The sequence below is a fragment of the Jaculus jaculus genome, chromosome 1 (assembly GCF_020740685.1).
Source record: "Jaculus jaculus isolate mJacJac1 chromosome 1, mJacJac1.mat.Y.cur, whole genome shotgun sequence".
In the NCBI taxonomy this organism is placed as follows: domain Eukaryota; kingdom Metazoa; phylum Chordata; class Mammalia; order Rodentia; family Dipodidae; genus Jaculus; species Jaculus jaculus.
The window spans coordinates 278451766-278465855 of NC_059102.1; the positions used below are offsets into that span (position 1 = coordinate 278451766).

The following is a 14090-nucleotide window of genomic DNA, read 5'->3' on the forward strand; positions in this document are numbered from 1 at the left end:
GCAGGTAAATATTTGATTCAACCAAAGAGATATTTACTGTCTACTATAACTAGGTATTACGTTAAAGGAAGCTAAGGCTGGGAGCAGGCTTTGCATCCCTGGAGGGAGGGTGTCTGGTTTGGTGAGGGAAACAGAGGATTTCAGTAGACTTAGTTTCGTAGGCCTAGGGAACAGTGCACTGCCTTGCTGGGATGTGTTTTGTTATGCCAGGGTATTTGCCAGCTTTCTTCTGATTGGTTAGAAAGGAAATGGGCTGGTGCAGGAAAGGAAGGGTGGGCACCTGGGCCAGGCAGGACCTGAACTGGTGCTGTCTCAGTTTCTGAACTCAGATGGGTTAATGTCCTCTTTAGTTTGCTGTGATCAGGAAGAGTACATGTCTAAAACCAGCTTAGCAACTTGGGAATGAGCAAGGAACCAAATGGTGTGGGGAGAGTCACCTGATTTAAGGATTGTTGACATCACACTTGGAGCTTGGGCATGGAAGGGGGGCATGCAGACACTGCCTCCTCACTCCCTCTATTCTCAGGAGCCTATAAGTCTCTCTGGGTTACACAATGATAGATATCCCTTTGTGTTTGCAAAATCACTGCCACCCCTCCCCCCAACACACACTCTGAACTTGAGGGAAGCCTTGCCACTGTGCCGTTAACTGTGCTACTAATGTCACAAGGCCACTACCATCCAGGCACTGATGGGGTGACAGAAGTTATTTTTCTTTTTTTCCAGCCTCATGAGGAACATCCCGTGGAGCAACAAAAGAGAGAGGACATGCATTTATTTGTTTTGAGAGCCCAGATACAAGTATGGATTATTTTTAATCAAAATAAGCAGGCTTTGGGGTTCCCCATTATATATGTATTTTTTCAGCTACAAGTTTCCTTGAAGTCTGTCTCTTCCTTCAGATGCCAGTTCTTGTGTTTTGGATTTTCTCTTATATCTTTGTGTCTGTGATGAGGCGTTGTTGCATATTGGACTATATTTGGGAAAGTTTTCCGCAGTGCTTGGAAAACAGGAAATTGCCATTTTTGTGGACTGTGAATCCAAGTGTAGGTGGAAAACCCCTTCTTGGGACTCTTCCAGTACCATGTGAATTGACATTGCACCTGGTTGAGAGTAAGCCCAGGAGAGATTTCCAGATAGACCCAGATGCTATTATATATGTATATATAGTTATATATATGCACATATATAAATATATATTCATATATAACTATATATGTATATATATGCACACATGTACAGAATAACTACATACATGCATATATATTCATGTACAAATGGGGAGTGTGAAGTTGGGTAATTTCACTGAAAGAACAGAATGCTTTTACAGACTAAGGTGGCTCTGAGGTATGATATAGGCAGGCATATAGATATAATCTTATGCCACCATTATATATGGTTTGTTATTAGCTGAAGCATGGTTATGTGGCACTTAACTTCAATAATCTGATAGCAGCTCCAAACACAATGATTCCTTATTTGGCCGCGGCGACAGTGTTAACAGTAGAGAAAAAGTTGTAATCATTCTTAGTGTCATCTTGTTGATCCTAGCTGACAACCTCATAACACCTCCATTATTGTTTATGTTTTAATTTTAAACTCCCCCATGCCTTGATCTCCCATCCCTGTCCATTTTGGGCATGCATCTCTTATCATCTTACTTTCCTTGTCTGTGGATCTCCTTTGGTTTCTGCTTCCCACTTCTCATCTCACAGCAGGCTTTTAAAATTTTATTTAAAAGCATTTTTATTCATTTTTTTTTTTAGAGGGAGAGGGAGAGGGAGAGGGAGAGGGGGGGGGAAGAGAGAGAGAGAGAGAGAGAGAGAGAGAGAGAGAGAGAGAGAGAGAGAATGGGTGCACTAGGATCTCCAGCCATTGCAAACAAACTCTAGATGCATGTGCCACCTTGTGCCTCTGGCTTATGTGGGTCCTGGAAAATCGAGCCTGGGTCCTTTGGCTTTGCAGGCAAACGCCTTAACTGCTAAGCCATCTCTCCAGCCCCTCTCAGTGGTTTTTATTATTCAGACTTTTATGGTTTTGAAAGCAACATTAATACTTAAACACTGTCCCTTCCATAAAATCCTCTTTGGTGAATGACACTTAGGTACAAACTTGGTTAGACAAAGTCCTGTGTTGTAGTCTTTGAACCAACCCGTCCTCATCTGAGTTCCAGGTATATTACAACAAACAAAGCAAACACGAACAGAGGGTGATCAGTGCCCAAGGAAGATGACCCGTTGACAAAGTCTGTGAGAATGATGTGTTGGATGCCTCTGCCTTGGACATGTTTCAGTGGGACTCGAGACAGAGAAGAGTCTTCCCACACAACCAAGTGATGAAATGTAGAAATAGACATCAAGAGTAGCCATCCACAGCTGCTTCATTCTGTTTCCTGGGTTTGTTATAACACAGAGGCTATGGCTCAGCAGTTATGGGTCTAGGCTATGTGTTCTGATGAACTCGTTTTTGCCTCCCAGCCTGGCCATTGTGACTTTAGGAAGCATTCATTATTGAAGCCACTATTTCCACATCTACACTGTGACTGTAATTATGCCTGTCTTGTGGGCCTAAGTGTGAGCTGAAGGAGATAATTGAATGAAATAGGGTTTGGCCATTGTTAACTTTGTGTTCATGAGTGGCAATAGGGTGAGTGGATGGGTGGACAGTTGCCATACTCTGTGCTTGGCTGCCCATGTCAGGTAGGAGGCCTCATATCATGCCTCCAGCTGGCTATTCCAATGAAGACTTCTTTGAGAGAAGGGAAAGGAGGAGTGAGCACTGATTAGGCATAGCACCATGAGCCTGGCTGGAATCCAGGCCACACAATGGTCACAGGGATATTTGACACTCAAATAACACAAGGCCATGGTGCAGGAACGAGGGGAAATAAAATCTGCAGGGCAACACTCCCGGGATGCAACACGTGTTTCCATACTTATTTATAGAAGCTCACTTCGCCTCTGTGGCACACATCTCTCATAGGCCTCGCTTATTTCTGGGAAACATCTTTGGAACAGAGTCTTTAAAATAGGCAGTGTTCTAGAGACTGCTAAGCTCAGTGGAGCATAAGCAGAAATGACAGGTACACAGTGCTTTCTCTTGGGAAGTGACACTCAGGTTGGCATATTCCCTAGTGTTTAATGCACATGGGATGTTTCTCACATGATTTTTGTGATAAAATAAATAGGGAGACAAATCAAGTTGAGATCTGAGAAAATTAGTAACAGTGAACAGTAACAGTGAAGCCAGGGCTCATATTTGAGAAAAGGTGGTGGCTGTTTTCCTGTTGAGATGATCAAGGTTTCTGACTGTACTCTTGTGTGTGTGAGACACAAAGGACGGCTGTGCCGTTGATGTCACTAATGCATTGAGAAGGGCACATTTTAAGTTAGACTTAATTTTCATCTTAGTTTTTAAAAATATGTATTTTCATTTCTGTATTTGAGAGAGAGAGAGAGAAAGAGAGAGAGAAAGAGAGAGAATACAGGTGTGCCAGGGCCTCCAGCCTCTGCAAATGAACTCCAGATACATGCACCATCTAGTGCATCTGGTTTATGTGGGTCCTGGAGAATCAAACCTGGCTTCTTTGGCTTTGCAGGCAAGTGCCTTAACTGCTAAGCCCTCTCTCCAGACCTCATTATTTTAATTTTGTTATTTTATTTCATTTATGTTATTTCTCTGAGCTGGGAACCAAACCCAGCACACACAAGGCAAGCATTCTAGCACTGGGACGAATCCCCAGCACAATGATACTTGACTTTAGACATCAGTGGTGATAACTAAACTCATCCAGGCCCCTGTTGAGGAAAAGATAACATCCTTTATTATTTACTTATTGTTTTGTTCAAGATAGTGTCTCACTCTATCCCAGGCTAACCTGGAACTCACTCTGTAGCTCCAGGCTAGCCTCAAACTCGACAGCAATCCTCCTACCTCAGCTTTCCAAGTGCTGGGATTAAAGGTGTGCACCACCATGGCTGGCACTGTGTTTACTTAAAATTCTTTTTTGTTTATTTTTGTTTATTTATTTGAGAGTGACAGAGAGAAGGAGGGAGGGAGGGAGGTGGGGGGGAGAGAATGGGCACGCCAGGGCTTCCAGCCACTGTAAACGAACTCCAGACGTGTGCACCCCTTGTGCATCTGGCTAATGTGGGTCCTGGGGAATTGAGCCTCGAACTGGGGGGTCCTTAGCCTTCACAGGCAAGTGCTTAACTGCTAAGCCATCTCTCCAGTCCTGTATTTGCTTTTTATGCCACAGATTTTAGAGACATTTCTGCCATCATTACTTTTTTGTAGTCCTAAAGAAATGCTCTCTCGAGGGGGTGAATGGTGGCTCTGTAGGATGCCATGGTGTGCACTTGCAGGAGGCCCTGTGCTGGGTGGTAAGAGCAGGACCCTGCACTCAGGCAGACCTCTAACCCTTACTCTGACACTCACTAGCTCCTGTGTGCTTCAGCAAGTTATTCAACCCCTGTGAACATTAGTTTCCTTAGTCCTAAGAAAAGATTGAGCCAAGTGTGCTGCTGCATGCCTATACTTCCAGAACTTGAGAGGCAGGAGGATTGCTGTGAGTTAGAAGGTACGTATAAATTAGTTAAAGGTCTACCTGGGTTACAATCTGGGTTGAGTCTCTGTCTCAAAAAAAGTGGGGGTGCCTGGGAAGATGGCTCCATGGTTAAGTGTGTTTCCTGTGCAAGCATGAGGGCCCGAGGGAGCTGGAGACTGTGAGTTGATATGTCCAGATCACACATGAAACGGCTGGGCATAGCCCCGAGTGCCTGTGACCCCAGCCCAGCATGGGAACAGAGAACAGAGAATTAGTAAAAGGAGACTGAGGGTTAGTAAAACGAACCAGGTGGAAGAGCGAAAGAGTGATGGAGCAGAACAACTAATGTTCCACTCCAGCCACTGCAGCCGAGGGACCCTGGCCAGGTGACAAACATCGCACACACATAACACACACAGACAAAAAAAGGGGAGGATCTTATTATGAGGATTGAATGAAGTCATGTTTGTGATAATAATTTGCCTCAAGGTAAATTCGAATCTTTTGAAAGAGACCATCAAAAATAATATTTAAATAAACTGTCGTAGCTCTCCTTCCTGAAGCTGGTCCACCCACACTACCTGGCCACTCGGGGTGACTTCCGTTTAGTTGCTTCTTAATGTCTGCTTTTTGGAATCACTGTCTACACCTGGGGCCATCTGGAGAGGAGCCATGACCAGGGAAAGTGGCTTGTTTTACTCCCACTCCATCTCATAAACCCCATCTTACTCATGTGGACACCTAGGGGCAGAGAACAGTGAGAAGTGGAGTCTTTAATTGGGGACATGAGTCCAAGGAAGAAAAAGAGGCTGAAGTTTCAATAGACAACTAATAATCCCCAATAGCATGCAGCGCACTGCTTAGCCTCCTGTTTACATGTACATACTGCTACGTCCATGACCCATCTCTAGTATGCATGGGGGTTATTTCCTCAACTGTGTCATTGCCTGGAACAAGATCCATAATTATTAGTTTTCATGTGAGGGATATTGGACAAATGAACAAAGGAATTTTCCTTCATTAAGGATATTTTTTATGTCTTCATGCAGGTTTCATGTGCTCTCTTTTGTTGGTGATAGGGATAGATGGAAGGAGTTGGGAGACCAAGTTACCAACATCTGTCCTGCATGAATGACATCATTACCCTTGGGGCATTTTTGAATCTTCCAGAGCAGGTGTGGGTATGGGACCAGAAGCCTAGGCTGGGTCCTATTGCACAGCAGAAGCAGGTTTTCTTTTCTTTTCTTTCTTTTGCTTTTTTTTTTTTTTTAGTTTTCTTTTTTGTGTATTTGTTTTGCAGTTCTAGGGATCAAACCCAGGCCCTCATGCATGCTAAACCAGAGTTCTGTCCCAGAGTTACATTTTTAACTCCACGGAGAAGCAGCTTTGGCTGCCCAAACCCAGCTTTTTGGAAAGTGGACACATTTTCTCTATAAGAACTATTGCCTGTGAGAATGACTTGGCCTCACATGTCTGGCAGGCTGTGATTTCTCTTCTGTATCATAAATAAATACTGAAATGAATTTTGTAAATTCATTAGCTGACTCTTGACTCTCAGCCTTTCACCCTCTAGCAAACTTCAAAGGCACATGCCAATTGCTCCTGCAGGGGTGAGAAAAGGAAGAGGTCCTTTTCGAATTTTTGAACCAGCCTGCTCACCTCACATTGGCATGGGCACTGTCCACTCTGGAGGATCAGGGGTTACCCAGCCATTCAGAGTCCCATCCCCAGCTCTGTTGTCCAGTCCAGAAAGAAGGGATCTGCAGCCTCTGGTACAGTTCACTCAGGTTTTAGACGGCTTTACTTGCTAGGCACATTCTTTCCCCCTCACATCGTGTTGAAGCGTCTTCTACTACAACATCTGCCTCCCGTACTCAGATTGCTTTCTGTTTTCTGAGGTCACATGATGCAGCACTTTCTTCAGATGATGTACTGTGATGCTGAACATTTTGTGTCAATAGAATAATGTCATTTTTGCTGGACGTGGTGGCGTACACCTTTAATCCCAGCACTTGGGAGGCAGAGGTAGGAGGATCACCATGAGTTCAAGGCCACCCTGAGACTACATAGTGAATTCCAGGTCAGATGGGCTAGAGCGAGACCCTACCTAACTGGAAAGCAAACAACAACAACAACAACAAAACCCATCAAAACAACAACAAAAATTTCATGTTCACTACCTAATTCTTCGGGCTAAGTTTCTATACCTATTTTCTCCTGCTTGAAACATTCCCTCCTAGAGTGGGGAGGGAAGCTGATGAGGCTCAGAACATCACAAGACTCTCTGGAGTTGCTGGGCGGAGCCACCTGCCAGTTGCGTGGGGAGCACCAAGGATGCCGCTTTCTTGGGCAGACTTTCTGGTGATGCAACTGTCTTTGAGTCACCCATTCACCTGGAAGTAATCCCTCACCCATGCTCTGTAAGTAACCCCAATAAACTTACTGCTTCCTAGAACTAGACTTGGGTGAGTGCTTTCTTTGGTCTGCTGTTGTTTGGAACCTTATCTAGGGTAAACCAATGTTCATTCATTTCTTCCCAGGAAAAGTCATTCAACAGTTAATACCATGGTCAATGCAGGAGTTGATCTGCATCCATGTATGTGAACCATGCCTGGAGGAACATGAAATATGTTTGTCGACTGGGTTTGGCGTGGAGGAGCACATTGGATTGGTACCAGAGTATCCATGTATGGGCCCCACTAAGATGTCCATAGTCAAGACACTAACTAGGGCTTCTGTAGATCTTGAATGTTCTCCGAAGACTTCTGGGCTAAAGGCTTGGTTTCCAGAGTGATTTTAGTAGGTGAGGTGATGAGGCCATTCCTTAAGGCATTGGGGGGATCCCTTAAGGAGGATTGTGGAGCCCTGGCTTTGTCCCATTTGTTTTACTTGACCACAAGACAAACACACGAAGAACATCACGTGCTTTTGCCATGACGTGTCACCTCACCCCAGGGGGAAAACCATGGGTCAGTTGATCATAGACTGAAGCCTCTCTATGTTTGAGCTCAAAGCCAGCAAAACAAAAAAAATAAACAATACTACCCAAAGCCCACCTTTTTCAAATAAGTTATCTCAGGTGTTGTATTAGATGGTAGAAAACTAGCACAGGGGTCAGTGTGGCCTGCAATTAATTCTCTTGGGGAAATTATGAGCTGGGTCTGACTGGTGCAAGGCACTGAGCCTATGGCTTAGAAGTGACAGATTTGCTTCCCTTGCAGCTATGCTCCTGGTTTGGAAGACAGCTGTGCAAAACAAAGATAGAGACCAGAGCCCACTGCACACTGGAGATCTGGGTCTCAGCAGATGGGTTGCACTGGATGGGAGTGTGGCTGTCAGGAAAGTCTCTGAGCCTGGGTGGAGTTCACCAGTCCCTTAGGAAGAGCAGTGTGAGGGAGCAGAAGCAGGAAGGGCAGTCTATCCAGAAGCTGGTCAGCAGTGGGTCAGTGTGGGAAGGACAGGACTGGGAAGGCAGGCAGAGGCCAAGTCAGGAAAGATCTTGATGCAGTACAGGGTAGGAGACTTTTCCCCAAAGACACAAGTCCACTGAGGGCTATCAGTGCAGGAATGACCTGATATTATTGCCCTGAAAGTAGGGCTGGCTGCAGCATGGAGTGAGGTTGAGCGGCCAGATTGAGGGCAGAAGTGCAGCCTGGAGTCTCTTGCATGTGATGTCAGGCAAGAAATACTAAGGGTCAGATTTAAAGCTGCAGGGTGGATGGATGTGGATTGATGTGAGAAGCAGGACAGGCACAAGTGGGTTTGGATTCTGAGGTCTTGTGAGAAGAGGTGCAGGAAAAAGACCTTTAGGCCATGGAGCTGGAAGTGTACAGGGGCTTCAAATCCTATTGCAAAAGTGCTGAGAGCCCTGGCCCACGCATATGGCCCATGCAAGGACTGGGCTTCATCCTCAGAGAGGTACCCTAGACCACCAAGTATGGGCAATGATACTGGGTCATGTGGCCAGCTCTGTGAAGATGAAGACCCAGGGCACTGACCGGGTGTCTAGCTCTGTTCTGATACTACATGTTCACCTGGTAGGGTCCTAAAGGAGACTCACAGATCTGACCTAGTGTCTAGGAAGCCTCCTCTGCGAACCACAAAAGCTCCCCGGGTGGATGCAGCTCTGGGAGTGGGGGGTGGAGGGCCCAGTTCTCTGCAGCCTACTGGCTTTTGATAGTCCAGCTTCAAACTCACTCAGCAATCAGGCCAATTACACCCTCTTTTGCCCCTTTCCCTATTTCTTAGCAACAAACATGCAAGGCTTTTCTAGAAATAAAACCACAATCGTAGCCTGACATCAGTCACTGAATTATTAATTCACAACTTAACATAAAACAAATGCCTGTATGAAACAGTTAAAGTACTGCAAGAATATTTATTTTGAGTGACTAAACTATACACTTCCTGTTCAGCATTAAGGAAAATTGGTCTGTATTATTCCAGGGAAATGTCAAGATCACTAAGTATTGTAGCATTTTGACCTGTGTTATGTTGAACCAAGTCTCCACATGGTTCTCATAAAAATATACATCAGAGATGGCTTCAAACTGAATGTCAAACTTGGTTAAAGGTACAAACCTCCTCAAAGTTATTTTGAATATTCAATATAACAATCAAATGCACATCAGCATGAGTCATTTTTTTTTTTCTTTGGGGCTGCCTCATGTTGATGGATTTAGCAACTTTGTGTGTGTTATTCTAGGGATGGAAGTCTGGCTCCCTTGGCTCTCATCAGAATGGCCTCTGCCAGCTGTCAGGTTGGGCTCTGGGAAAACTCCACAATTACAAAAAAAAAAAAAAAAAAAAAAAAAGAATACAACTACTTAAAATAACATTAAAAATCTTTGCTCTTCATCTTGTCTGACCTGGGTGATGATAACTTGGGTGCCTACTTATGTAAAAAAAAAAGGTGTAAGTCACAGTTCAATTAAATACAAATATGTTTTCAGCTTTCATGGAATGTCAGCAAGAACCATTTAAAAAGTTATTTTGGAGGTTGACAAGGGAGATGGGTTTTGTAAGGTACTGTTTAGTTGCTATAAAGAAATCTCAGCTCTGTGAAGACTCTGTGTAGCATCTGGTTGGGTCTGGCTCTGGTATCTTCTGTGGGATCCTAGGAAAAGTCAGCTCTGCTTGGTGAAGGATGGAGGTATCCTTAGCCTAAGGAGGGGAAGATGAGAACGGGAGAGGCTGGACTTTGAAGTTTTGTGATTCAGGTAATACTGTAGAATACAAGTTTCATTTTCAAATGGATTCTTCCAACACCTCCAAAAGCTCAGTAGAACTAAAAGAAGCTAATTTCTAGAACACTCAGGATGAATCTTACCTTTAGTTAACCTTTGGGGTTAAACTCCAGAGAGTATAAAGGTTTTTATGGTTCTGAGTTCTTGATAAATATTTGTATAGTTCATGGTGACCTGATACCTAATTTTCTTTCTCACCTTTGCCTTTGGATGACCAAGTGTCATCTTGGCTTAGAGACAGAATGACATGATGAGTCGGAGTGCTCAGTGATCCTGGAGTCAAACTATTTAAGTTCAAATCTCTGCTACCAGGCGGGGCGGAGCTCAGTGTAGATCCTTGTCCGGCATGCATGAGGCCATAAGTTCCAATATCAGCACGGACAACAAAACTCAAATTCCTGCTTCATCCTTTCTCCTCTGACCAGTGCTTTTTTTGGGGGGGGCTTGCGAGGGCCATTAAGAAGATGCTGTTTTGAGGTACAAGTGAATTAATAAAGCACTTGGGGATATTATCAGGGCATTGTTTAGCAGACACAAAAAGTTAGGTATATTGAGATCTTTGTGCTAACCAGTTATAACAGTAAGGGACAGAAAATACTCCATTCATGCTTGGAATGATGACACACGGAGCATGTGTATGACTTTGGGTCTCCAATAAGGATAACAGCATGAGAAAATGTCTAGGAGGGAAAGTGTCTCTTCATGTGAATTTCTTATCATTCCATTTCTAGCCAAGTATTTAATTGCTAGAAGTTTTAGTATGCAATAAGTACAACAGAAATGATTTAAAAAATATCAGGCTGGGCATATCAATATTTATTGAAATACTGAAAAAAATTCCATTTTATTGAGAAATTCCTGGCAAGAACTGACACAACAATGTGTATTTCACTGATACAGTAAGAAAACGTCAACAAGTAACCAACTTCACACTCTAAACATTGCATGGATTCAAGTCCAAGGCAGCTGCAGATGATCTGTAATATAAATGTCCAGACATTACAGATTGTCTGTTTACAAACATAGACCAACTATAATAAACCAAGGTATGCCAGTAACCTTTCTATTAAGTCTGCTCTTGCTAATAAACCCCATAATTGATAAGGCAGTTGGCTAAGTAAATGTCTGGTTTCAAACTGGTTAATGAGTAACATCAGAAAATGTCACTGGCCAGCCTTGGATGAGCCACAGATGCTGTCTATGGTGTATGCTTCAGATTCTGCCCTTGGTGTCCAGCAGCACGGATGTGACTTTGTGTTGCCTGTCACTCTAACTGTTTTCAGGGTAAAATCTACTAGGTTAACAACATATCAGTATTTGACATTTTTTTTTAGGTTTAATATTCAGTGGGGAGTACTATACAGCTAAAATAAGAAAGCATGGATATTTGGCAATGTTAAAGACTCTCCAAATAAAATAAACTTCTTGTCTCAGAAAAGCCTCCATCCATGTTGACAAACAGGACAGAGCTTTCATTAACCATAGACAACACCATTCCTCTCCATATGTCTTTAACCAACATGGTTTTTAACTGGGGGAAGCAACGATGCCGTCATTCTTTTTAATGCTTTGGATCTGAGCTCTGATTAGTGATTTTTTTTTCCCCCACTGTCCTTTGTGCCATGAAGATAACACAGATGATCAAGACTGAGCATGTGTTAATGCCCAGCACAGCTAATGTGTATTCTTCATGTGAACAAACATTGGAGGTGATTAATAAAAGTAATAGAATAATCCTCTTTGTACACACTGAAGTCATAACTAATATCTTTGGTATACAACTTACAATGTTTTAAAGAAAAACCAGGTAAGATTCCACCTTGTTAAATTTACTTAAAAACAGAAAAGGCTACAAGTCACATAATTTACAATGGATATTAAATAAACTACAGAAGAGTCATGGAGATTTATAGACATTTAATCAAGTGGATGATTTTAATTCATTAAGACCCTACTATACCCACTAACTTGAAGACATGCTACAGTAAACACATAGATTTGGTTTCTTCAGTCTTGGTTATATCTTATACAAAGGGGAAACCAAGGAACAATAAATTAGCATTATAATTGTCTACAGTTGTAACTATGATATACAATATAAATAAACTATTCAAAAGCCAGAAACATTTATGAAAAAAAATTAAGGGACTAGGAGATACTTTTCCTTTTTTACAGTTTCTACAAGTGATTGTGCTGTCGTAATCTCAAAAAATTAAAGTCAATGAGATTCCCACTTTTGATTTTAGTGTCTCACGACATAGAATAATTAAGTATTGTTAAAAATAATTACTAACCAGAAAAATAACATTAAAGAAGTTACTGCTTTTGCTATTTTGTAATATCACAGCTCCCCCCACCCCCAGGACCTAAGGAATGTAAACACTATGTTTTATTTGACTTTAAAGTATTAATACTTTATTTTAAACAAATGTTGATCCACATCTGCCCAGCTACATTTTGGTATTGTGAAGTAAGGCCAGACTTCCATACCTGTGCCATTGCATGTTAATAATACTGACAGCATTGTTTGGAGAGCTCGTTTGCAATCTTTGTCCTCCAATATTTGTTCTCTAGCGGACTTTGAACTGTGACTTAGAAAGGTCAGTATTGCTCTCTTCCTTTCTCCTTTGTGGAAGATTTGAATCACTTTTCTATCTTTCCAGACCCTATGTAAAACTTGATATTTCTGTGCCAAGTATAGGAGTTGCTTGATGTAACTACAATGAACCATGAGTCAATTGATTTCTCAGCTCGCCCTTCCTTTCCATTCTGCTTAAAATGCTGTGACTTTGCAACGACTTAGACTGTAACTATTTGACATCTCAGCAAAAAGATGCTTAGTGTTTTATTTGTAAGTGAACTACAACCCTGGATGACTAAAATGACGGATGTATACTAGCAAGCCTTTTGGCCAGGAATTCTTATAAAATCCAACCATGCTAAAGCCACATTTTAGCAACAGTGGCAGAAACAAGATTTAGCTTGCTTGTGATGGAGCATTTGCTTAAAAAATTGGTAGCCATCTCCCTTAATATTAGTTAATGCTTATATAAGATAGAAGAGGGATAGTGCCTGCTCTTTTTTTTAAATTATGAACACACGACAAAACAAATCAGAACATATTTAAAATGGCAAGCTGACATATTTATACACTGTTCTTATTAGCTGTTTGCAGGTCTAGGACACAGACATTCAGAATTCATGATTTAGTGAAGCTACTACTGGGTGTGGCTGAACACAGATGCATGGCACAGAGTCCATGATCACAGGGCAGGTGCCAGGCCTTCTGAGGAAGAGGGAGGGGCTGCCACAGGTGCAGCCCAGGCATTGTGGGAATTGTAGTTCAGCTGCACCCTGGAGGAATTCTGTAAGCTCAAATTCCCCATGGGACAAGTCCAATTAACAACACAGGTTATTTCCTAAATTTCTTCATAGCAGAGATCAGGCTGAATGTACAGAATCATTCTGTCCATGTTCGTACTGACAGTGTTGGAATCCGTCTGTGAGTTCAGTCCGTCCCACGACAGTGTCTCTCATAGGAATCCTTTGGGGATGTGAAGCCTTTGATTCACAGTTTGCAAAACAAATACCCTGATACATCACTTATTTGCTAGTAAGTATTTGATTTTTATACCTTTTTAAATTCAGTATCTTTCACCAAGTTTTTCATGAGTGTTGCTTGGAGCAGTTCAGAGTATTTTTTAATTCTTCTTCCCCCTCCCTCCAGTCTTATTTTTGTCCCAAGAACAAGCTCCTAGGGGCTGTAACTTACGCTCTTTTTGCATGCAACATTTCAATGAGCAGGTTATTATAGGGCACATCCCCGTTCAGGTGCTTATAGTAGAGGTATTCTTCGGCCTGCATGCTGATTGCACGGATTTCTGGTAGTCGAAGAAGCAGCTGCCCGAATTTCTCCGTCTGCTGTGGGTAGTTGCACATCGTGTAGTCCAGCAGCGCGGCGTTGACCTGCTCCTGGACGCCTTCCACCAGCTGGAAGTTCTCAAGGTTTTTGACGTCTGCATTTAACAAACAAACAAAGAAACAAGATTTCAATGGGATTTTTAATTCCTGCTTACTAAAGCAGTATGCTCAACTCAGGCATGTGTTTTCCTCTTGATATAAAGCATACTCTATATGCTGCTGAATAGTCAATAAGACCCCCTCACCAAGCTTCCTGGGAAAATGGCCACAAAAGAGCTTTAGAAGAATGTCTTGTTGAAAATCTGCATATACCTCAAATCAATTAGACACCAATGGATTTTGAGCAAGGTCAACTCTTTTCATATCATACAAAAGGA

At 42.5% G+C, this 14090-nt stretch overlaps 1 protein-coding gene across 1 annotated transcript in view; it reads right to left on the minus strand.

Annotated features, from left to right (window-relative positions):
• Positions 1-12092: 12092 nt before the first annotated feature.
• Positions 12093-14090, minus strand: part of Nr5a2 (nuclear receptor subfamily 5 group A member 2) — a 134525-nt gene continuing 132527 nt past the window's right edge. The window contains exon 7 of the mRNA XM_004659534.2: positions 12093-13808. Coding sequence (XP_004659591.2) covers positions 13561-13808 — 248 coding nt within the window. The 3' untranslated portion in view covers positions 12093-13560. The remainder of the gene's footprint in view (positions 13809-14090) is intronic.